This window comes from Pygocentrus nattereri, chromosome 28, assembly GCF_015220715.1.
Source record: "Pygocentrus nattereri isolate fPygNat1 chromosome 28, fPygNat1.pri, whole genome shotgun sequence".
Lineage (NCBI taxonomy): Eukaryota > Metazoa > Chordata > Actinopteri > Characiformes > Serrasalmidae > Pygocentrus > Pygocentrus nattereri.
The window spans coordinates 12,232,978-12,256,408 of record NC_051238.1 but is presented as its reverse complement, the minus strand read 5'-3'; the positions used below and the strand labels follow the sequence as shown (position 1 = coordinate 12,256,408).

The following is a 23,431-nucleotide window of genomic DNA, read 5'->3' as shown; positions in this document are numbered from 1 at the left end:
TTCTGTCTTATAAAACTACTTTGTACCCCAAGAGGTGGTAGTGAGTCACTGCAGCATCAAGTCTACTACCAGTCCAACATGATAGGATGAAGAAGTAGCATGTCCCCTCCCAAGGGTGAGGCTGAGGGTCCTTGGGAAGTGAAATAAGGACAGAGATGTGAGATTGGGCTTCCCACTGGTAAGCAAAGTGACATAAGTAGAAGCAAAAGAAGAATTAACACTGGTGTTGCTTTTGACTGCTGGAGACAGCTCTTAATGATTAAAGGGATGAAGTTTGATGCTCAGCTTGCAACTTTTCTTCTAGACTAGTAAGTAGGGAGAAATAAAGAGGGAGGAGGAGGGACTAAATCTGTAGAGTATTATTTTGACAGTCTGCATCATCTTACATATTGCTCTTTAGATCAGCCAACAAATCAGAGTAGGCTGTTAAAATGCCCGCTTGAAAAATTAAATAACTGCCAAAATTTGATAATGATTGGATTATTAAATGCATGCAAAAATACTCAATCATACTAAAAAGTAGAATGTTGAGTGTGAGGAAGTGAGGAGCAAGTTGACATACCAGTTTAATGGGTTAATATGCATGACGTATTTGGAGATATAACAAACAGAAAAGAGAAAGCAAAGTTGCAGACTGCGCTGCTGATCACACTGTACTGATTTCCTCTGGAAAAGCTACAACAGTAAGAATTTTTAAACTTGCAAATAAATAAGGCTTCAAAATAGTGAATATACTTCAATTTTTTTTCTGTTAGGAAATTGGATATTATGTAAAGTGCTACTGTTCATACTATCACTTTAGATTCTTGCATAATGTATTAAGAATAGATTTTGTAATACCGCTGTTTTTCATATAGCCACAAGTTCCCGCATTTTAAAAACAGTGTAAATGGATGGGTAAAGAAGGGAGCAGACAAATTTAGAAGCAGGATGGAATTCTGGCTGTTTCTGCTGCTTCGAGTTTTAAAAACAAGTGTGAGCCAGTGCTTGTCTTTGTTCAAATGTTCATTTGGCTGAATGGAGGTAAATACCCTCAGCCATATTTTAAAAAATCTAGTGGAAAAGTTGTTCAGAAAAGTGGAAGCTGTTACTGCAGCAAAGAGGGGACAAATTCCATATTAATGCATGTGGTCTTTAAGGGCCTAACAATTTCAATGTAATTTTGAAGAAAAAAAAAAACAACAACAAAAACAACAAAAACTACTCCATGCTTGAAACTGTGCATTAAATTTACAGTTGCATTGTTTAAATGCCTCTCAGACCTTCATGGAAACCACTGTAATCAAATCTAGTCATCTTGGTACATCTTGTCACAGTAGCATTTATAACTTCACTATTTCACTATTTAGCACACGCTACTTTAGATAAAATCTTGACCTTACAATCAGAAATAGCATCAAATCTAAAAATATATGTGTCATTACAATCCGACCTGTCGCACAGATTGAACTTTAAATAGTAGCAGAGCTGCGGCTGGCAAAGTGAGTGGAAATGGCACAAGAATTAATGGTTGGATTAATAGAATATTTGGATAATAGCTGATAGATGCATGTATTGTATGCTAAGTTACAGGCCTGCCTAAAGCAACATAGATCGTCATCTACTAATGGGACTTTGGACAGTTTATTTTAATGAAAATGGTGATCTAAATATCATGAATTGTTTTTGATATTATTGGAAATTTCAGTTGGCATAATATTGAAATATGCTAAAATATAATTGATAAATTGCACATCTGTGACTGATGTTTCCCTTCTTACAGAAATGTTATATTAGAGCTCTAAACATCTGATGCATCTATAGAGAAACGTTTCATCAGTAGATCTCCTGAGAGTGAAATGTAGTTTTGAGGCTGAGTTACTAATCACAGAAGTGCCTTCAGAGGGAAGCAAACATCCTGAAAGCTTTAGCAGATGATCTAAACACAGCAGCAAGAAGAAGTGCTTGGAAGAAACTTCCTTTTTTGCTTTCTTTATTACAAGAAATCCTGACTGGAACAGCACAACCAAGATGATTTGTAGATTGAAGGTTTTTGTTTTTGCTGCTGCTCTTTTCTCCCTGAATTTTGAAGTCTGTTTTTGCAAGTGTTCCCGGTCTAAATATGACAACGATGGAGAATGTTGTGCCAAGTGTGAACCTGGTAAGCCAAACTTTGATGCCTACAGGATTTATTGGGAGCTGTGATATGGTAACAAGTGTTTACAACTACAGTGTCTAAATCTGTACTCATGAGGGGAAAGTTCCTATGCCGAGATAAGAAATGGCACAAAGGAATTCTAATGACGAGTACAGTTTGAGTATAGCTCCAAACACCAGGAAGAAAAAGGTGCAATTTCTTTTAAGGCTCTCAAACAGACAAGTGGTGATCTGAGTTGTCCCAGGCAGCAACTGAACAATCAACAAAACCCCACAACTTTTATACTCTTCTATGGTCAAGGAGGATCATGGCCTGACTCTTTCTTGCCCCTCTTAAATATTTCAAACCATTATTTTTACACCATTATTTCAAAATGTCATGATCTCAATAATCATAATGTGCTTCTCCTTTTCAAAGACATTCTTAATAATGTATGGCACAAACAAAATCTCTCTGCATGTGTCAGCTCATATGTAATGCTTTTAGGGTCCCATGTTCGTAAGCACTGCACTGAGGATTCAGGCACTAGCTGTGCTCCATGTCCTGCATCAACTTTCACAGTTGAACAAAACGGACTCACAGAATGCATGAAATGTACAGTGTGTGATCCTGGTAAGTCTGGCCTTTATAAGAAATGCATATTAATATATAAATGTGTATATATTGGTGAATCGAAAATATTTTTACAGCAGTATGTTTTAGATTAACAGAGTTGTGTTGTTCACAGGTCAGGGTTTAAGAGTAAAGACTCCCTGCACTCAGTCATCAGACACAGTCTGTGAGCCACTAGATGGACATTACTGCACTGATGAACAAAACAACTGCTGTGTACAAGCTGTGGAACACAAAAAATGCAGGCCTGGACAATATATAAAGCATAAAGGTTAGTGTATAAACCACAAACTCTGTACAAACAACAATTGTTCAATTTTCCCATTAATTAGTTTGCACTTTATTATCTGTGACAGAGCAGAACTTGTATGTTTGCAGGAACATCATCTAAAGATACTGAATGCGATGAATGTGAAGATGGCACCTACTCAGACGGCTCTTTTCAAACTTGTAAGCCACATTCAAAGTAAGTAAGAGTTTTATTGAGTGTCATAATGTGTGTTAAAAATGCCATTTATGTGTGTTCTCTGTGGAATGTGTTAACTTATTTTCACTCAGACAATCAAGAAGTAATTTGACTCGGAGCTTCCAAACTTTATATGTTTAGGGTATATGCTTTTTTTTTTTGCAATTATTCGGAAATATATCACATGACTAATCATCTTTTTTGTTTCTCTGTGACAGATGTGAAGATGACAGCCGTAAAGAAATAAAGAAAGGAACACCTTCTTCTGATACCAAATGTAAAAGTAACATTCCGGTTGGTTTAATAGTTGGAGTCACGGTTTCTGTTTTTGTTATTCTTGTTGTTGTTCTTGTTGCTGTGATTGTTGTAATAGTAAAGTATTGCAGAAGGAGACGTAAGACCGGCAGCCTTGAAGGTAAATGTTTCACATTTATTCAATTGTTAAGTCAAAAACATTCCAAGCATTTGTATGTGATTTTTTTTAATTTAGTCATTTGTATTGAATTTGTATTTAAATTTCTATTTCAGATTCTGTACCTCCGACACAAGTAAGTGTTATATTGCTTTTATTACTACAAAAGTACTGAGTACATCTGTGTTATTTGGGTGTTTGTTTTGGTTCCTTTTGCTTCTTCTCTTTTATATTTCTCTGATCTTGGAAAATAAAGTGGTCTATAATGCATTTTGAAATTAAGCCTTTGTAAGGAAAACATGGGAGAGAACATGATTCTGCTGCAAGTAGTGCTCATTTATTGACACCAGTGCAAATCACATAACATACAACCAAACCCAGGATGGGTTGAGGGAATGGTCAACAATAGCTTCCACCTCATGGTGACACCACAACCTCAAAATATCACACATAACATATCTTTTAACAAACAGAAAACAACATAAGTCCCTTTTCCAGACAGTGTGCACCTTCCATGAGCCTGCTCATACGTCCCTTTGCATGGCCACACCTACCTCAGCCAGTAGTGGGATGCTACAATGAAGCGAATGATTCAAAAGTAATCTTTAAAATTGAAACTTGAATACTGTTAGTAGTCATCCCAAAGGAACAGCTCCTAATAAGATGCAATGCCCTGATTTACTAAATGTTTATATGTATAAAAAAGTAGCAATATCAAGAATAATCAATGTTGCATCCTACCAACTAGTAAAAAGCATGGCCTAAATAAATATGCATTTTGGTGCATTTGTCCCAAAGTGCAAAATACAGGGCAATGTCAATGCCAATAAATAGGTTTAGTACCCACCCCACAGAATTTACTGTGTCCTTTGCACCATGGATGCTGTCATTGTAATTAGCTTGAATATTTTAGTATTTTTTATAAAATATGCACAAAAAGTAAATATTCTCATAATTTCTCACTCCAGTAATCATACTTGCTCGCTCTCTGAAATGTGACTGGCAAAAAAATAAATAAATGGTGGTAGTGTAACAATAAAATTAAACTGCCAACAGGTGGGAATTCCTAAGTAATTAAAAGAACTCTAAACTTAAGTAGCCTAAAGATTCGGAATAAAAACATTATATTCTGAATCAGGGCTAGTATTTGTCCTGATATGCACCCAGATCCCCAAAATCCTACATACTGCCCTGTTCTATGGTCTGTATCAGCTCATGCTGAAACAGTTATATAATTGTTATTATTTTTCTTAGTGTATATTAGTGTTGGTAATTGATTTTGCCATGGAACAATGTATGTGTAATGTCTAGTTTTTACTCCAGTACATAGCTGTAACCACATTTTCTCTTTTGTCTTGTTCAGTCTAAAGCAGTAGACATCCTTTTTTGGCAAGAGATTAAGTGGAACATTCAACAGTTCATTATAAAAGTCTCTAAAGGTGATGTGGAAAAGACACCAGAGTAAAGAATCTGGCAGTAATGGAGAGCACTTCACTGTTCTGCTGGTAAGACAACACATTCTTATCATATTGTTGTTTCATCATATATATCCAAAGTATGAAAATTGTTATTTGTAGTTGATTAAACAAGGTGGAGACACAAAGCTTGAAGCAGTTTGCTGTTTGTTAACTTACACTGATGATCCTCATGGACTGACTAAGTAGCTCTCCTGCAGTGTGTGTGATGAAGGCAACACAGGCCAGTTACATTTTTACTGTTAGTACTTTGGATTATTATTCAGGATTAATTTATACAACAGGGACAGAAAGAGCAAGAACGAGTGAAAGAGAGAGACAGTGAGAGAGGCATAATAGGGAGAGAAAGAGAATGACAAAGACAAAGAAAAAGAGAAAAAAGAGACTGTGCTCAAGAGAGAAAGAAAAAAAAGAGTGCCCTCTCATATGAGAGAGAGAGAGAGAGAGAGAGAGAGAGAGAGAGAGAGAGAGAGAGAGAGCGAGCCAGAAAGAGAGTGGTTGTGCCAGAAGGAGAGAAAGAGAGTGCTTGTGAGAATGATAGATAGATAGATAGATAGATAGATAGATAGATAGATAGATAGATAGATAGATAGATAGATAGATAGATAGATAGACACTTTGCATTTATGCAGTTCTTTTTTTTTTATTGCACTCTATTCAGTTTTGACAATCATACATTTAGATCTCGCACAGTTGGCCAGCATACAAAGGATTTCAGGAAGAAAAGTCTACAGGGGGAGTCCAAAGTTTTCAGCATTTCTACGTTTGGGGATGGAGGCTGAATGGAAGCAGAGTTGCAGTTTGAGAAGGCCACTGCTCAATAGATGGTGGAGAGGGATTGGTCCATCCAATTAGGATACATTTTTAACAGAAATGAAAACATCAGAAACAAAAATTTGCCATAAGTAAAAAAAAGCGGTTCTGCCTCTATTACTAAAAGATACAGGGCGGGGAACGTCTGAAATCAAGTTTGATATTCTTACAGTGATGTGAACTCTGTCCCAGAAAAGGCCAAAAACTTTCCTTTTCCATTTAATGTTTAAATTAGATCTATTAGAAATTAAACTCACTGGCCACTTTATTAGGTACAGTTTATTAGGTGTTCAGTTGCTTGTTGACACAAATAGCTAATCAGCCAGTCACATGGCCACAACTCAATGCATTTAGGCATGTAGAGGTGGTCAAGACAACTTGCTGAAGTGCAAACCGAGCATCAGAATGGGGAAGAAAGGTGATTTAAGTGACTTTGAACGTGGCGTGGTTGTTGGTGCCAGACGGGCTGGTCTGAGTATTTCAGATACTGCTGATCTACTGGGATTTTCACTCAACCATCTCTAGGGTTTACAGAGAATGGTCTGAAAAAGAGAAAATATCCAGTGAGCGGTCAGTTGTGTGGACGAAAATGCCTTGTTGATGTGAGAGGTCAGAGGAGAATGGGCAGATTGGTTCGAGATGATAGAAAGGCAACAGTAACTCAAATAACCAACCAAAATCTCTGAGGAATGTTTCTAACACCTTGTCGAAAGTGTGCCATGAAGAATTAAGGCAGTTCTGAAGGCAAAAGGGGGTCCAACCTTTTACTAGCAAGTGGCCGGTGAGTGTATAAACATCTTTTGTAGGTGAACAGGTGTGAAGTATATCGTCGCTGTCCAATTTTTGTTGATTTTTATTTTTCTACATCATTTGAACATGACAGCTGTTCATTATATTGTGTAAAAAAATTCATGATGACCAGCAAAAATTCTCCAAAATTATTAGAATTGTTCCTCTTTACATTAACTTGCATTAAAGTTCAGAATGTTTTTGCATTTTTCTGTAAAGTTATATGTAAAGCTCATGAATGCTAGATGAGGTGCATTTGGTCCTTTTCCCAAATTACATTTAAGCATTTTTGACAAAACTAGACTTCAGGTGTATACATATTTTATTTGTTTTTCACTGTTTTAACCACTAAACATGTCAGGAAGGAAGGGAAAAAATCACTTCTTAAGTACTTACTTCACTGTGTCCATCTTATCCGCAAAGGACTGGTGTGGCCGCAGGTTTTCATTGTAACAAAGCAGCAGCACCCATGATTCTACTTGTGTAATCAGTCAGTCTTGAAATAACTGATCATTTGAATATGTAGTTTTAGAGACATTTAGTCAGAAGAAGGCATAAAACAGTAATGCTATAAACAGTAAAGGTCCTCAAAGGCTCTCTAAGGTTTAATGAGATAATATGATGAACTGTTATTTATAATGACCAAACACATGAATTAGCCATATTAAAAAGGTAAATTTAAGGATGGAGAGATGTCTGGATAGATGTCTTTACTAAAAATCAGACTAGTGTAAATATGCATTGTAAATTCCAAATGAAATATTTGAGCATGGCTATTAAATGGTTGAATGAGTGCATACAAGCTAATTTGCTGTGTCGATCACTAACATTTACTGTAGGTCATGCACATATTATATCAAGCCATGTAACACACTTCCCTATGTGTAATTACTCAGAAGATATATATTCAGATCTATCCTATGTATATGGTGGGCCTGTTCTTTTGGATCTAAATATAATTTGTACACTTCTTGCTCTTTACAGAATCTTTGTGGAGATAACAACTACACTGGGGACAAAGTAACCTGATCTGATGATGGATTGGGTTCTCATTTTCTCTTCTTTGCAACTGTTACCAATGTTAAAAAATATAGTACATATGTTTTCTTGTGAAGATACATTATATAGCCAAAAGTTTGTAGACACCTGCCCATGCAACACTATTTCTGGAATCAAAGGCATTCATTTTTTCCTGCTGTCCTGTAGCAACAGCTTTTAATTGAAGGCTTTACATGAGATGTTGAAGCAACAATGTGAGAATCTGACTGTATTCAGCCACAGTTCAATTAATGAGGTCAGGTACTGATGTTGGATAATTAGTTCTGGATCACAGATGTCACTCTGACTCATCCCGAAGGTATAATGATGGTATATCCTGAAATAATGGGAGTATATCTGCATCACTTTATAAATCACACCCTCACAGCTCCACACCCCAGTACAGGTTGAATTTATACCCCTCTCACTAATGCTTTCCATTGGCCATGTTAACGGTTTTAGTGCTCCATTCTATTGGCTATTTCATTTCATTATATCATATAAATGTAATGTGGGTCCAGTGGTTGGACCTTGAAGCAAGCAAATTCATTAACTAGAAGAGGTGTCTGGATACTTTTGGACATGTAGTGGACATAGCCAATGCCTCATAAACTTATTAATTGATTTTACATATTATAGGTTGATTTCCTGTGATTAATCATATATTCACAAATAGTCATTTATGTTCATTCAATCACTTATTCAATAATACACATGTAATACGGTTTTAGTAGTTTGTGATTAAGGGTTTTTTGGGATGTTCTTTTTTCCACACATAACTTGCAAATTAAAGTGTCTTTTTATCTGTTTTTATCTGTGCTCCAAAAGTGGTATGGTCATTCGGTACATAAATGCTTTTGTTTTTAAGTCGACATCTGAAAAACTATGAAATCAAATAAAATTTCTTAAGCCTTAAGTAGTCTGGTAAGTAGTTTGGCTCAGATCACACACAAGTGAGGAGGAATTTGACCAAAACCATTGCTAGGCTGCCTCATGGCTTTGCCACCTGAGAGGCTTAATACTATTTTATCTTCAGAACTACTGAGAGTCTGCTATTTTTTCTGTTTATTTAGTTATTTTTTGAGCATTTAACCAATGATTATCTAGTGATGTATATATATTTGTCTGGAGTTCTGCAAAATAAATCCAACAAAAGGCACTCTTGGACTGTTCAGTTGTTTTTGGCCCAACATAATATTCTTAATTATGAGCCTAACATTACTGGAGAGGTAACTTTGACGTACCTGTGATTTAAGAATCTCTAAGCACTGTAAGAAGACTGAGTGTTGGTATAATGCTTAATTGGTTAACATCTCACAACAGAAGCCAGAATATGGAGGTGGGTGGTTTATATAGACAAATAAAGCGATATATGACGCTCTATTCTACCTATAAAACCTAAAGTGAATGAAATAAGCGTTCTCCTGTATTTGATAATGCATATTAAAAAAGAGAAAGCAGAACTGTATGTAGATGTTAACATGTTGAGTTCATGTTTGGTAAATATATTTTATGGCTGTCTATTAAACACTGAATTAGTTTACATTGTAGTAGGGGTGGGCAATATAGCAATATTTTACTGTTATCATGAAAAATCATGTCACAATATGGTTTTCTAAGCATTATTGTGGACATCACCAGTACTGAAAGCACACAGACTGACTACATGTTTCATCACAAAGTGAGCATAAATAGGCCTGTTTAATTGGATTTAGTACAGTGCAGTTTAGGGGATATTGAATTAAAATCATTGTAGTTGTACGTTGTTATTATTATTATTAGCGTTATTGTTGTTGTTATTAAATTTTTAATATGTTGCACTACAGGTTCTAACTTGTCTGTACTTAAATCTAAAAAAAAAAAATATCATGATGCATATCATCTATTGTGAAAATGCTATATTTCTTGCCATATCGCCCACCCCTACATCTTTCTAAGAAATGGGAAGCCTACAAAAAGTATGTCAGATCAAAATCTCTGTAAAGGGTGTAACTGAACTTGTTCTGCGATTGCTCTGGTCTGTTCTTTAGCTGGTGTTTTAGAGCCCCCTGCAGGACCTCAACACACAACACCTCTTGATCTTTAATGAGCCCTTGCTGAGTTGAAGTGGGTGTGCTAGAACAGGAAAAAATGTCCAGGACTGTGGTGGGGAACCTGTGCATTAATTAGCTGCTTAGGTGGATCAAGTGTGTTGGATACAGGCCTGGAGGGCTCACCAGGACCTGGGGTGGGAAACATTGCTTTAACAAACTGAGTTTGGAGGAATCACTGGAAATTTAACTTTGTTCTTTTTGCTGAAAAATCATTCAGACCTCGATTAATTATTATATATTCCAGTTGTTATGCTATCAGTGGAAATGAATAGGATCAAAACAAGCACTGGTGGTTTGGCCTAATGAAGTATATTAATGATGTACCAAAAGTATTCACTCACCCATCCAGATCATTGATTTCAGGTGTTCCAATAATTTATATGGCCACAGGTGTATAAAACCAAGCACCTAGGCCTGCAGACTGCTTCTACAAACATTAGTGACAGAGTGGGTCGCTCTCAGGAATTCAATGATTTCCAGCGTGATACTGTTATAGGATGCCACCTGTGCAACAAGTCCAGTTGTGAAATTTCCTCACTACTAAATATTCCACAGTCTGTCAGTGGTATTATAACTAAGTGGAAGCAATTGGGAATGACTGCAGCTAAGCCATGAAGTGGTAGGCCACGTAAACATGACAGAGCAGGGTCAGCGGATGCTGAGGCGTATAGTGCACAGAGGTCGCTAACTTTCTGCAATCAGTCGCTATAGACCTCCAAACTTCATGTGGCCTTCAGATCAGCTCAAGAACAGTGTAAAGAGCTTCATGGAATGGGTCTCCATGGCCGAGCAGCTGCATCCAAGCCTTACATCACCAAGCGCATTACAAAGCATCGAATGCAGTGGTGTAATGCGCCGTCACTGAACTCTAGAGCAGTGGAAATGGAGCAACAAATCACACATCTGGCAATCCGATGGACGAGTCTGGGTTTGGCGGTTGCCAGGAGAACGGTACTTGTCTGACTGCATTGTGCCAAGTGTAAAATTTGATGGAGGGGGATAATGGTGTGGGGTTGTTTTTCAGGAATTGGGCTCAGCCCCTTAGTTCCAGTGAAAGGACCTTTTAATGCTTCAGCAAACCAAGAAATTTTGGACAATTTCATGCTCCCAACTTTGTGGGAACAGTTTGTTGATGGCCCCTTCCTGTTCCAACATGACTGCACACCAGTGCACAAAGCAAGATCCATAAAGACATGGATTAGTGAGTTTGGTGTGGAAACGCTTCCCAGGAGAGTTGAAGCTGTTATAGCTGCAAAGGGTGAGCAGACATCATATTAAACCCTGTGGATTAAGAATGGGAAGTGTTCATATGCGTGTGAAGTGCAATAGAGTGTATATCATACAAGCATCTGCTATTGTCTATTTTTTGTATCCAGCAGGCATGATTTCATAAAATACATAAATCTGTGAAAAGGAGGTAAAGATTCATACTTATTTTCAAATAAACATATAATTTTTTTCCTATGATTTCCATCATGGTCACTATTCTGTAATGGCAGATTATCACCATTACATCAGCCTGTATTTATTATAGACTATGCATCTATTTCTTTGTTTATGTCCTGAGTGTATACCTCATTGCTCTGTGAGGCCTGTTGCTCTATTCGTCTTTTGTTTTCTGAATTCCATGTGCTTGAATAGTGGTTTTTCCTGATTGACAACCAGTAGACAGTTAAGATAAACACCGTCCAACCCACATAAAAAAAACACAGAGCCACTCAAAACAAAATGACTGAGAGGTTGTGGAGAGAATGCAGAAGCAAGAGTAAATATCAATGAAATAAAGGAAAAATAGAATCAGATTGACTAGAAAGAGCAATGAACAGATTAAATGTCTTCTGAAGATCTGAAGACCGGTGTAGCTGACGCTCGCAATACAGCAATATGTTACTGTGACAATGCCAGAAGTTTATGAGATTATCATATTTGATTTCTGATTGTTTTTTTTTATGTTGCATAAATTAATGATGAAATCCGTACTGCAATTCGTAGTTCTGCTGTAAGACCTTATTGAAATATTAAGTTTAATTTGTTTATTAATTTGTGGAGAGACGTCATTTCCTGTCTGGGTAACGTGCGCGGGAAATTGTGAGTGGAAACTAAGCGAAAGAGGAAAGAGACGAGAGAAAGAGACAAGGAAAAGATGAGAGATGACTGTCTACTACTGGCTAAATAGGCGCACACGTTTTCACGGTGTTCCGTAACTTGGTAAAGAAAATAAAATGGTTGTGGACATCAGTAAGAGGCGTGAATCTTATTACCAGAGTAGATACAGTGAAAACGTGTCCTAATCCATCCACGAGGCTTCAGAGTGCAACTTCGCTAGCATTCAGCGACAGGCTACGGCGAACGGCGGCATCGTTGCTACGCATCCGGCGCAAGCTACAGGCTACGGCGAACGGCGGCATCGTTGCTACGCATCCAGCGGCAAGCTACTGGCTACGGCGAACGGCGGCATCGTTGCTACGCATCCGGCGCAAGCTACAGGCTACGGCGAACGGCGGCATCGTTGCTACGCATCCAGCGGCAAGCTACAGGCTACGGCGAACGGCGGCATCGTTGCTACGCATCCGGCGCAAGCTACAGGCTACGGCGAACGGCGGCATCGTTGCTACGCATCCGGCGCAAGCTACAGGCACACTCTGTGGAGCAGTTTCAGGCTACAAGTCCTCAGGTTAGACTGTGCAATTATTATGCCTCAGGAGTTTGATGGATAGAACATAAGCTAACGTTTGATCATAGTAACCAAGAAATTAAAGGGATTAAAAAAAAAAAAAGAAAAAAAAAAAAGAATGCTCTGTCAATAACTGTTATTGTTCGTTGTTTGATGAGAAGACTGGTTAATATTTATTGGATTACAATAAGCTGGGAAAGTTAAGCTCAGGTGCTACTCAAGTATCAAGGGTGTCATTTTGGTTACTTGGTCACTTACTGCTAACTATAGCCTTTATATCCTTGTAACTTACTTACCTTGCTTTCTACATATGGTAACTCTTAAAGGTTCAAAATGTCTCAAAATAGTGATAAACAGTCTGGTGTCATGTCGCAAGGGCAAGAAGCAGGGAGGCTAGATGAGGGAAAATTAAGAAAATCCTCTCGTGAAAGACGAATAACACCTAAAATGCAAGAACTGAAAGAGCAAGAGTTAATTCAAAAGGAGAAGAAGTTTAAAGCAACATATGAGAAATGGAAAATGTACGTAAGAGGAGTTCGTACAAGGTTGAAACAAGAGTGCTCTGAAGGCGACATGTATGATATGATGGATGAGGCTGAGAAGCTTAACCTTGAGCTAAAGGAGCTGTATGATAGCATCCGACTCCAAAACGCACCAAGTCAGGAAATTCGGAGAAAAGTGGACGCATGCTCTGCTGTGACCTCAGACTTACTGCAATTGATGAGAGTGCGCCTCTCTGAAGAAGGAGTTGAGTTTGATGCTGAGGCAGAAAGATCAAGATTATGCATGCTACTCGATAATGAATATGCTAGGTCTACATATGGATCCGCAGTCTCTAGAGTTAATGCACGCAGCTGCAACCATTCCGACCGTCTCTCAGAATCACTTAGCATTTCAGCTAAGAGGGCAGAAACAGCTGCTCTGTTGGCTGCTAAGAGAGCCGAAATTGATATGGAAGCTGCCATTGAAGCTCAACGTCAGCAGTTGACAAAACTTGAAAATCAGAGAGACATTGACGTCATTCAGGCAAGGCTAAATGTTTATATTGAAGAAGAGTCAAAAGAAAGGGATGGATCATGCAGTCTTATATGCAGCAAAGTCAACGATATAAACCCATGCTCTCACCCCATCCTAGATCAAGAACGACAAACTGTAAAGAATGAGACATCCCTAGTCCAAGCACTACAAGAGTCCTTATCTCTCACTCGCCTTCCAACCCCAGAACCTACTTTATTCTCAGGTGATCCTCTGAAGTTCACAGAATGGAGCACAAGCTTTAAAGCTCTCATAGAGAGACGATGCTCCAACCCTGCAGATAGGCTGTTCTACCTGCAAAGGTACATTGCAGGGGAGGCAAAATCCTTTCTTGAGGGCAGCTTCTACAGAAAAGACGAAGAAGCCTATCAACAAGCATGGAAAAGACTGAATGCTAGATATGGTCATTCCTTTATAGTGCAACGGGCCTTCAGAGAGAAGCTAAACATGTGGCCAAAGATTGGTGGTAAAGAGTATATCAAGCTGAGAGAATTCAGTGATTTCCTCCAAACATGTAGTAATGCCATGTCTCACATAAAGGGTTTGCAGGTTCTGAATGACTGCGAGGAGAACCAGAAAATGCTGGTCAAGCTTCCTGAATGGGTGACATCCAGGTGGAACCGCTATGTCACAAAGCAGCTGGATGAAGGCCAGGACTATCCAAGTTTTAATGAGTTTGCTTCTTTCATTGCAAAGGAGGCACGTATTGCATGTAATCCAGTGTCATCCTTACATGCGTTAAGGCACTCCGCAGAGACACCACTAAGAGAGATGAAGCGCTCAAAAGCAAACACATTTGCCACAAATGTAAAGACCCCAGTTTCATCAAGCTCCACATCCAAACCAGACCTTGATGAAATCCGGTTGAGAGACACTGGCGAAAGGCCAAAGAAATGGAGCACATCATTACAAAACTCATACATAGGCAAGTGTATTTGTTGTGGAGAAAATCACTCAATACATAAATGCAAAAGGCTAACAGAAATGTCTATAGAAGGAAAGAAAAAATGCATACATGAGAACAAGTTGTGTTTTGCATGTCTGAGAAAAGGTCACAATTCTAAAGACTGTAGAAACAGAGCCATGTGTGGCATATGTAGAAAGAGTCACCCAACTCCATTACATGAGGATCGTTTCTCAGCAGAATCAAAGCAAAATGCAGTTGAAGAAAGTACATCCTCATTATCATGCTGTGTGAATGGAGGAGAAGGTGGGAGCACATCTATGATTGTGCCAGTATGGATTTCAGCACCTAATGCTCCTGAAACCCTAGCATATGCCCTACTGGACACACAAAGCAGCCACACATTTGTTGATCAAGAGGTGTGCGAAAAACTTCAGGTAGCATTGGAACCTGTAAGATTGAAGCTCTCCACCATGATGGGGAAAGATGCAATTGTGAAGAGTCAAAGAGTATGTGATCTTAAAGTCAGAGGTCTCACCTCAGACATTTCCATCAGCTTACCTCCAGCCTACACGAGAGACTTCATTCCTCTTGACTGCGCCCATATTCCCACTTGTCAAACAGCCAACAAGTGGAAACACCTTGCCAGCATAGCCCAAGAGATACCCCCATTAATGGACTGTGGTGTTGGATTATTGATTGGTTATGATTGCTCTAGAGCATTAATTCCAAGAAATGTTATCACTGGGGGTGACTATGAACCTTACGCCATTAAAACTGACCTCGGCTGGAGCATTGTGGGAGGCACACCACAGCATGTGAGTCGTAAAGATCTGACTGGTCTTTGTCATCGGGTATCTGTCAGAGAGCTACCACCTATAACACCATCTTCTGTCATTAAGGCTCTTGAGTCCGATTTTGCAGACACAAAATCATCAGATAAAAGCATATCTCAGGAAGATATTTGCTTCCTGCAGGTCTTAAAGGAAGGAATCCGGCAAAACGAGCATGGTCACCTTGAGATGCCTCTTCCATTTAAAGTACGTCCACACCTTCCAGACAATAAGAAGCTGGCTTTGGCTCGACTGAAGCACCTTAAAAGGAAGCTGGACAGAGACCCCAAGTTCAAAAATGATTATGCGAGGTTTATGGAAGGTGTCTTTAAGGATGATGAGGCAGAGAAAGTAGACACCCAATCAGAGCCTGGGAAAATATGGTATATCCCACATCAAGGGGTTTACCACCCCAGGAAACCAGACAAGATCCGGGTGGTTTTCGACTGCTCTGCTAAGTACGAAGGTACTTCATTAAACGATTATCTGTTAACAGGACCCGACCTTACAAATGGTCTCACAGCTGTACTATGCCGTTTCCGTAAGCATCCCATTGCAGTCATGTGCGATGTTGAAAAAATGTTCCATAGATTCCATGTCAGCGAGGAAGATAGAGACTATTTGCGGTTTCTCTGGTGGGAAAATGGTGACACAAACTCAGAACCCACAGAATACCGCATGAAGGTGCACCTGTTTGGAGCGTCATCTTCCCCTGGCTGCGCCAATTATGGCATGAAACACCTTGCTAGTCAAAATGAGAAAATGTGCCCTTCTGCAGCTAGCTTCATCAGCAAGCATTTCTATGTTGATGATGGCCTCATAAGCGTGAAATCGGTTGGTGAGGCAATAGAGTTAGTGAAGGAAGCCCAATCTGTGTGTGCTAAAGGAAAATTGCACCTTCACAAATTCCTTTCCAATAACCGAGAGGTACTAGATTCCATCAACCTAGCAGAACATGCTGTGGAGGTAAAAAATGTTGATCTCAACCATGATGACTTACCTGTGCAAAGAGTACTAGGTATAAGATGGAACACTGAAAGCGACAGTTTTTCCTTCAAGGTGATACTTGATGAGAAACCGGCAACACGACGAGGGATTCTCTCTATTGTGGCCTCTTTATACGACCCTTTGGGGTTTCTGGCTCCTTTCATCCTTGAAGGAAAAAGAGTGCTGCAGGAGATGTGTCAGAGAGGAACGGGGTGGGATGAACCACTACCCAAGGATTTGAAGTCAAGGTGGGAGATTTGGATGAAGGATTTGGAAAATCTTGAGAAGATTGAAATACCACGATGCTTCATACCAGTTGGCTTTGGTGAAGTCCAGAGAGCTGAATTGCATCATTTTTCTGATGCAAGCAGTCAAGGTTATGGCCAGTGCTCGTACATCAGGTTGGTGAGCGAAGAGAAGGTGCACTGCTCCTTGGTCATGGGCAAAGCTAGAGTCGCTCCAACTAAACTAGTCACCATACCAAGGTTGGAGTTAACTGCGGCAGTAACCTCAGCAGCCGTGAGCAACATGTTGAGGGAGGAGTTAGAGTTCAAGATCGATGAGGAATATTATTGGACAGATTCTCAAGTAGTACTCGGCTATATCAATAATGAAGCACGAAGGTTTCATGTCTTTGTCGCGAACCGAGTCCAGAGAATTCGAGAAACCACTGACACAAGACAATGGCACTACATTGACACAGAAGAAAACCCAGCCGACCACGCCTCCAGAGGCCTCAAGGTGGCTGATCTGATCAACTCAAATTGGTTTCCTGGTCCAAAGTTCTTGTGGGAAAGAGAAATAGCCAAAAATCAGGTTACCTCGGAGCTGCTGGTAGGAGATCCGGAGGTGAGGGTTACACAGGTGCTGAAAACTGAGGCTACAAGGCAATTTGACATTCAAAACCACCTGTCACGGTTCTCAAAATGGACCACAGCGGTCAATGTCATTGCTCGTATCCAGCGGTTGGCTAAGAGGATCAAGACCACAGAACCTTTAAATGTGGAAGAGAGAAGGCAGGCTGTGCTGATTATTATCAAGCTTGCTCAACAAGATGCCTTCCGAGAAGAGTTGAACATACTCAACCAGAAATCAGGAAAGCTGCCTCATAACCACCAACTCTATCAGCTCGATCCGTTCCTTCACGATGGTATAATGAGAGTGGGAGGAAGACTGAGAAAGTCATCTGAGCCTCTTGAGTTGAGACACCCAGTAATCCTTCCCAAAAATAGCACTGTCACAAACCTCATCATTGCATATCATCATAACAAAGTACAACACCAAGGCAGAGGACAAACTCTCAATGAGCTAAGAGCCAACGGTTACTGGGTAGTTGGTGGAAGTAAAGCTGTAGCCCAATACATCAGGCAGTGTGTACGGTGCAGGAGGGTGCGTGCACCATTGGAGGAACAACGGATGGCAGATTTACCAAGTGACCGTGTTGATCCTGCACCACCGTTCACGTACTGTGGCATGGACTGCTTTGGTCCCTTCCACACCAAGCAAGGTCGTAAAGAACAAAAACGGTATGGCCTCCTCTTTACGTGTCTTTGTTCCAGGGCTGTTCACATAGAGATGCTGGAGGATATGACGACCGATGCATTTATCAATGCCTTACGGTGCTTTATCGCTATCCGTGGAACCGTTAGACACATTAGATCTGATCAGGGCACTAACTTCATAGGAGCAAAAAATGAAATGGCAAAGGCTCTGAGAGAACTCAGTAAGGAGAGAGTGGCTGCGTACTTGGCAGATAATCAGTGCGACTTCCAGATGAATACACCACACTCAAGCCACACTGGAGGTGTCTGGGAGCGCCAAATTAGGACAGTGAGAAGTGTACTGAGCACAGTCCTTGCTGACAGTGCTGGAAGGTTGGACGATACATCCTTAAGGACGTTCTTCTACGAAGCTATGTCCATTGTAAATAACCGTCCACTCACTGTCGATAACATCAGCGATCCCACCAGTCTGGAGCCACTCACGCCAAATCATTTGATTACGATGAAATCTTCTGTTCCTCTTTCCCCACCAGGGAGGTTCATCAGGGAGGATCTGTATGCCAAAAAACGGTGGAGAAGGGTCCAATACCTGTCTGAACAATTTTGGCACAGATGGAGGAAAGAATATCTGTCAAACATTGCTCTACGTCAGCAATGGCATGCGCCAAGGCGTAACGTGGCTGTGGGCGATATTGTGATCCTCAAAGAGGAGGATGTCCCTCGCAACGAATGGAAACTTGCTAAGGTGGTTGAAGCACTTGAGGATGATGATGGACTGGTGCGAAAAGTGACAGTGCAGATTGGAGAACGAAAGTTAGAAAAAAAAGGTGAACGCCTTAACCAGCCATCCATTGTTCAAAGACCCATTCAGAAGTTAGTGGTTTTAGTGAAGAGTAGCTAAAGGGGAGGGAAACATTGGTCATTCATTAAATGTCTCCTTTATAAAGTTAAAAGTGGTTATTATACTGCGGTTCACCCTTAATTGGTTATTCCTTGTATGTTGAGATGTAAATTCTGTTGTTATTCGGCGTTGCTGAATTTATTAGTGTGTAAAATCATATGGTTAATTTTCAAATATTAGTGTTACAGTAAACAACAGAACCGTGCTTGGAAATTATCATTGATTATTTAATGAAGAGTGTAAGTGTATTCACATCTCCATTTGTGTTAATCAAGGCTAATTTGGTGGGAGTGTAGCTGACGCTCGCAATACAGCAATATGTTACTGTGACAATGCCAGAAGTTTATGAGATTATCATATTTGATTTCTGATTGTTTTTTTTTATGTTGCATAAATTAATGATGAAATCCGTACTGCAATTCGTAGTTCTGCTGTAAGACCTTATTGAAATATTAAGTTTAATTTGTTTATTAATTTGTGGAGAGACGTCATTTCCTGTCTGGGTAACGTGCGCGGGAAATTGTGAGTGGAAACTAAGCGAAAGAGGAAAGAGACGAGAGAAAGAGACAAGGAAAAGATGAGAGATGACTGTCTACTACTGGCTAAATAGGCGCACACGTTTTCACGGTGTTCCGTAACTTGGTAAAGAAAATAAAATGGTTGTGGACATCAGTAAGAGGCGTGAATCTTATTACCAGAGTAGATACAACCGGCCCACAATTTTATATCTTCAATATAGACAGTGGACTGAACCAATCAGGATATAGGACCAAAGCGGCCCCACCCTCTCTCTGCGTGGTCCGCTGTAACGCCCGCTACGTTCAGTGTTGAGCGCGTATGTTAGGAGAGGCAGCGTGGAGAAACAGAAGCGGCAGAAAGGGGGAGCGGAGCACTTACGTGCAAAGAAATGGAAGAGTCTCGCTGTAGATGCTGCAAGATGTGTAAAAATCACAGACGTGTTCGCTGCTGTAGCCACCACGTCCTCTGTAGGTGAACAGCAGCAGCAGCAGCAGACAAGGAGAGGAGCAGCCAAAGATGCAGGCTTTTGAAAGGGAAGCCGAGCGACAGACTGAGCAGGAAAGCGTAGGCAGGTAGTAATGTTAGGATAACACAGGGACTTTGAGGTGATGGAGGTAACGTCAGCTCTGTTACATGAGAATGATGAGCATTGGCGATTGATTAATATCAGTATTTACTTCCCATAATCTGGCACGACACAGCTCCCTTTCATTTCAGCTCCCTTTCATGGATCCCTCTTTTTTTCTCTTAGGAAGCCTTTGTCTCTCAGGTTTTGTTGACTGTTCGTTTTCACAAAGTAGCAATATAAGTGTGAAAATGTGTTTAGTTGTAGTTATTTTTCATTTCTGTTACTTACTTTTTTTAAGTTGCCATGATTAAAGAGATATTTAGTATTCAGTGTTTTGGATATTGACATGGTAAGAATATTATTAGTGATATAATAATGCTAAGACTGAATCCAATGACTTTAACCAATCATTTTTAATTCATTTTGTGTTTTTTTTCCATAAACCAAAAATGCCAGGGCCGATTTTTTGTCCCAGTCCAGCTCCGTGTGGGTTTGCCATTTTGCTGTACCAGAAATACTTGCTATTCTGCTTTTTGTTAGCTGACTGAGGCAAAAACACGTCTGCGTGATATCGGAGAGAACTGAAAGCAGGACACTGCGCTGAGCTGAACTCAGTCGACTCTTCTGTTCAGGAGCCGCTTCCACAGCAGCAAAAGGACCTTTGATATCAAACACTAAAAAGGACACTGCGGAGTTTTTGAGATCAGCTGAACTAAACGCAGCGACTGAGCGGCTCATCCTCATCACTGCGTTCTTCAACAGAGTAAGAGCTTTTTAACCTTCAAACAAACAACACACGCTCAGTGAATATGGCTCATCGATCATTCTAATGTAGTCTTGTCTTTTATGTTGGAGGACTAAGTGATCCAAAAATGCGCATTTTTATGTGAATGTTTGAAAGTAAACACCGTCTGGAGTTCCCCGTTCATCATCTCTCAGATCAAACATCTCTGAGTCATCAGCTCAGCTGAGGTGGAGAGTTCAATGTCACTAGTTTAATCCTCAGCGAGTCGCGACTCTTAAACTCAGTTCTGATCAAAGCTGCGGTTTAAAGTGATTTTAAACTAAACGTGGTGGTTGTCATTTGGAATCACATATCTGCTGCTCGATGTCACTGGAGATGAGCTTAAAGGGGAGTTTAAGCTCTCTCAGGCTCGCTCTGCCACCACAGTGTTTATGTCGGTTTCATGAGGAGAAACAGGGAATCACGTACTGCTGGGCAGCAAGAGCTACACTGGATGTATATTAACATGATCATCAGGAATGTGCGTTAAATGTAACCCTCTAGCCGAGTTATGGACGAAAAATGGATTAAGTAATGATATCGCTAACTAGCAGCAGCCAAACGTCACTGCGCTGTTGCGCTGCTTCTGCCATCGTGGCAGTGTCGACACTGGGGCTGAGACTGCATCTGGCTGAGACTGCATCTGGCTGAGAGTGCCTATGGCTGCAGTCAGACTCTATTGGGACAATATGATGTGAATGCGCCTTCAAAGATAAACTTACCAAGTCATGACTGTTCACAGTGGTGGTGATAGGAACCAGACATCTAAAGAGCCTCTAAAAGCTACATCACAGAAAGTAATTCATCTATTACCAGGATTTCGCAGTAAAATGCTGTATTCATCACTTTATTATGAAATCAACTCATCTTAACATATTTCCTGTAATAAGACAGCAAAATACTATGAGGCTGATGTTGAGCTTTACCACACAGCATTATGGGATATGGAAAATTATATTAAACATTTAAAGTGTTTTTATTATGTTTACTATGTTTTTTTATGTTTTAAGGACTTTCACATTGATAAGTTTTACAATATGCAGTGTTCTACCACAAATATTAGCACCCATGGTAAACAGGAGACTGACTGACAAAACAGACTAAAAATCTTTTATTCTAACGGTTAACAAAAATCTAACCTTTACTTGAATTACAATGATTGAAAAGAAAACTAAATATTATCAGGAAATAAATATTTTTACTTCATATGCCACAGTTGTTGGCACCCCTTCTTTAATACATTGTGCAGCCTCGTTTTGTAAAGATAACAGCTGAGTCTTCTCTTGTAATGCTTAACGAGACTGGAGAACACATGACAAAGGATCTGAGACCATTCCTCCAAACAGAACCTCTCTAGATCCTTCAGATTCTGAGCTCCACATTGCGGACTCTCCTCTCCAGCTCATCTCGCAGCTGTTCTGAGGTTTAGGTCAGGGGACTGAGGTGGCCATGGCAAAACCATGATTATGTGGTCAGTGAACCATTTTTGTGTTGATTTTGAGGCATGCTTTGGATCATTGTTCTGCTGTATGGACCAGTTTAAACCTAATGGCTCAGGCAGTCAGGTTTTGATTTTATTTCCGCTGGTACTTGTTGGAGTCTGAGATCCCATGTATCTGAATACATTGTCCAGGGACGTTGGAAGAAAAAAGTCCGTTGGAAGATCCACCACCATACTTCACAGTGGGGATGGGGTAATTTTCCTAATGGCTAGTTTGTGTCTATACCAAACACATCTCTGGTGTTTATTGGCAAAAAGCTTTTGGTCTCACCTGACCTTAGAACATAGTCCCACTGAAAGTAATGTCTGAAGAACTGTAGGTGCATACATTTGTTAGTATTTGACAGCAGGGGCCTTCTTCTGGCAACCCTGCCAAACAGCTTGTCGTCATGTAGGTGGTGTCCAGTGGTGTAAGTAGGATCTTATAGGAATTGGTGCAGGAACAATGAATGGGCTGCCTATATGGAAATTACCTTTAATGAATAAAAATGACAATGTAATTTGTTTGTTTATTTGCTATTGCTGTGTGTCAAATGAGCTGATGCTTTCAAGGCATGCAGTTCCACCGATAGCATCAATGTTAAATGTTTGTAAGACAGTCGTATGGCATGGAGCTTTTTTTACACTGAAATTATTACGTGACTGAGAATTATCATTCTCAATACTTGGAATGGAAGAAGTCAGATGTTGCAACTTACCCCAACCCAGGGGACAGTTGCAGCATGGATCAGGTATGGTTGCATATTAAAAACACATGAAATTTCAGTAATTAACTTCAGCTTTTTGTCTCATTAAGCATAGTATTTAAAAAATATGTATTGTTTTACAATAATATTATAGTATTATTTCTTTATTTAGTAATATTCTCTGTCCTGACTGTCCGGCCCTCATCCCTAATTACATTTGAGGCTTGGTCCAAAATATTGAATCCCCTTGTCAGTAACTCTTTTCCTCACTCTTGGCATAGACTACTGAAAACATACAGAATACTGTTTCTACTTTCAGATATTTTTATTCACTGTGACACCCCACCCTCCCCTCCACACACATATATAAGATAATACTTAAAGTTATTTTGGGAATTATTTTGTTTATCATTAGCCTATCGTGGTTTATCATTCGCTTCTCATTTTGTTTATCATTAGCCTCTCAACTGTCCCCATCCTATCATCCATGACAGAACATCATGTGCTAGCTAGACACACTGACGCTGACACATACTAATCATGTGCTTAGAAGTCAACAAGGCAGTGATTCAGAGTAAGTAAGTTTTTATTAAGTCATACAAGAGCTCAGGGCAGTTAAACAAAAATAAAGCTCGTAACAAAAAGTACTTTCATTACTTTCCTGGTGGGGTGAGAGTCTACCTGTCATCACTCTTGCATGTT

The 23,431-nt window shown here is 39.9% G+C and overlaps 2 protein-coding genes across 2 annotated transcripts; both read left to right on the top strand.

Annotated features, from left to right (window-relative positions):
* The first annotated feature begins 1,727 nt into the window (after positions 1–1,727).
* LOC108414118 (tumor necrosis factor receptor superfamily member 14-like) lies at positions 1,728–8,867 on the top strand. The gene is made up of 8 exons (XM_017686913.2): positions 1,728–2,140; positions 2,624–2,749; positions 2,865–3,020; positions 3,128–3,215; positions 3,434–3,630; positions 3,744–3,763; positions 4,991–5,132; positions 7,689–8,867. Exons 1-7 carry the CDS (start codon positions 2,011–2,013, stop codon positions 5,090–5,092), a joined length of 819 nt encoding a protein of 272 aa, XP_017542402.1. The 5' UTR covers positions 1,728–2,010; the 3' UTR covers positions 5,093–5,132; positions 7,689–8,867.
* Positions 8,868–12,057: 3,190 nt separating this feature from the next.
* Positions 12,058–19,057, top strand: LOC119262648. Its single transcript, XM_037535630.1, has 3 exons — positions 12,058–12,073; positions 12,175–12,509; positions 15,426–19,057. The coding sequence occupies exons 1-3, from the start codon at positions 12,058–12,060 to the stop codon at positions 18,669–18,671; spliced, it is 3,597 nt and encodes a 1,198-aa protein (XP_037391527.1). The 3' UTR covers positions 18,672–19,057.
* The last annotated feature ends 4,374 nt before the right edge of the window (positions 19,058–23,431 follow it).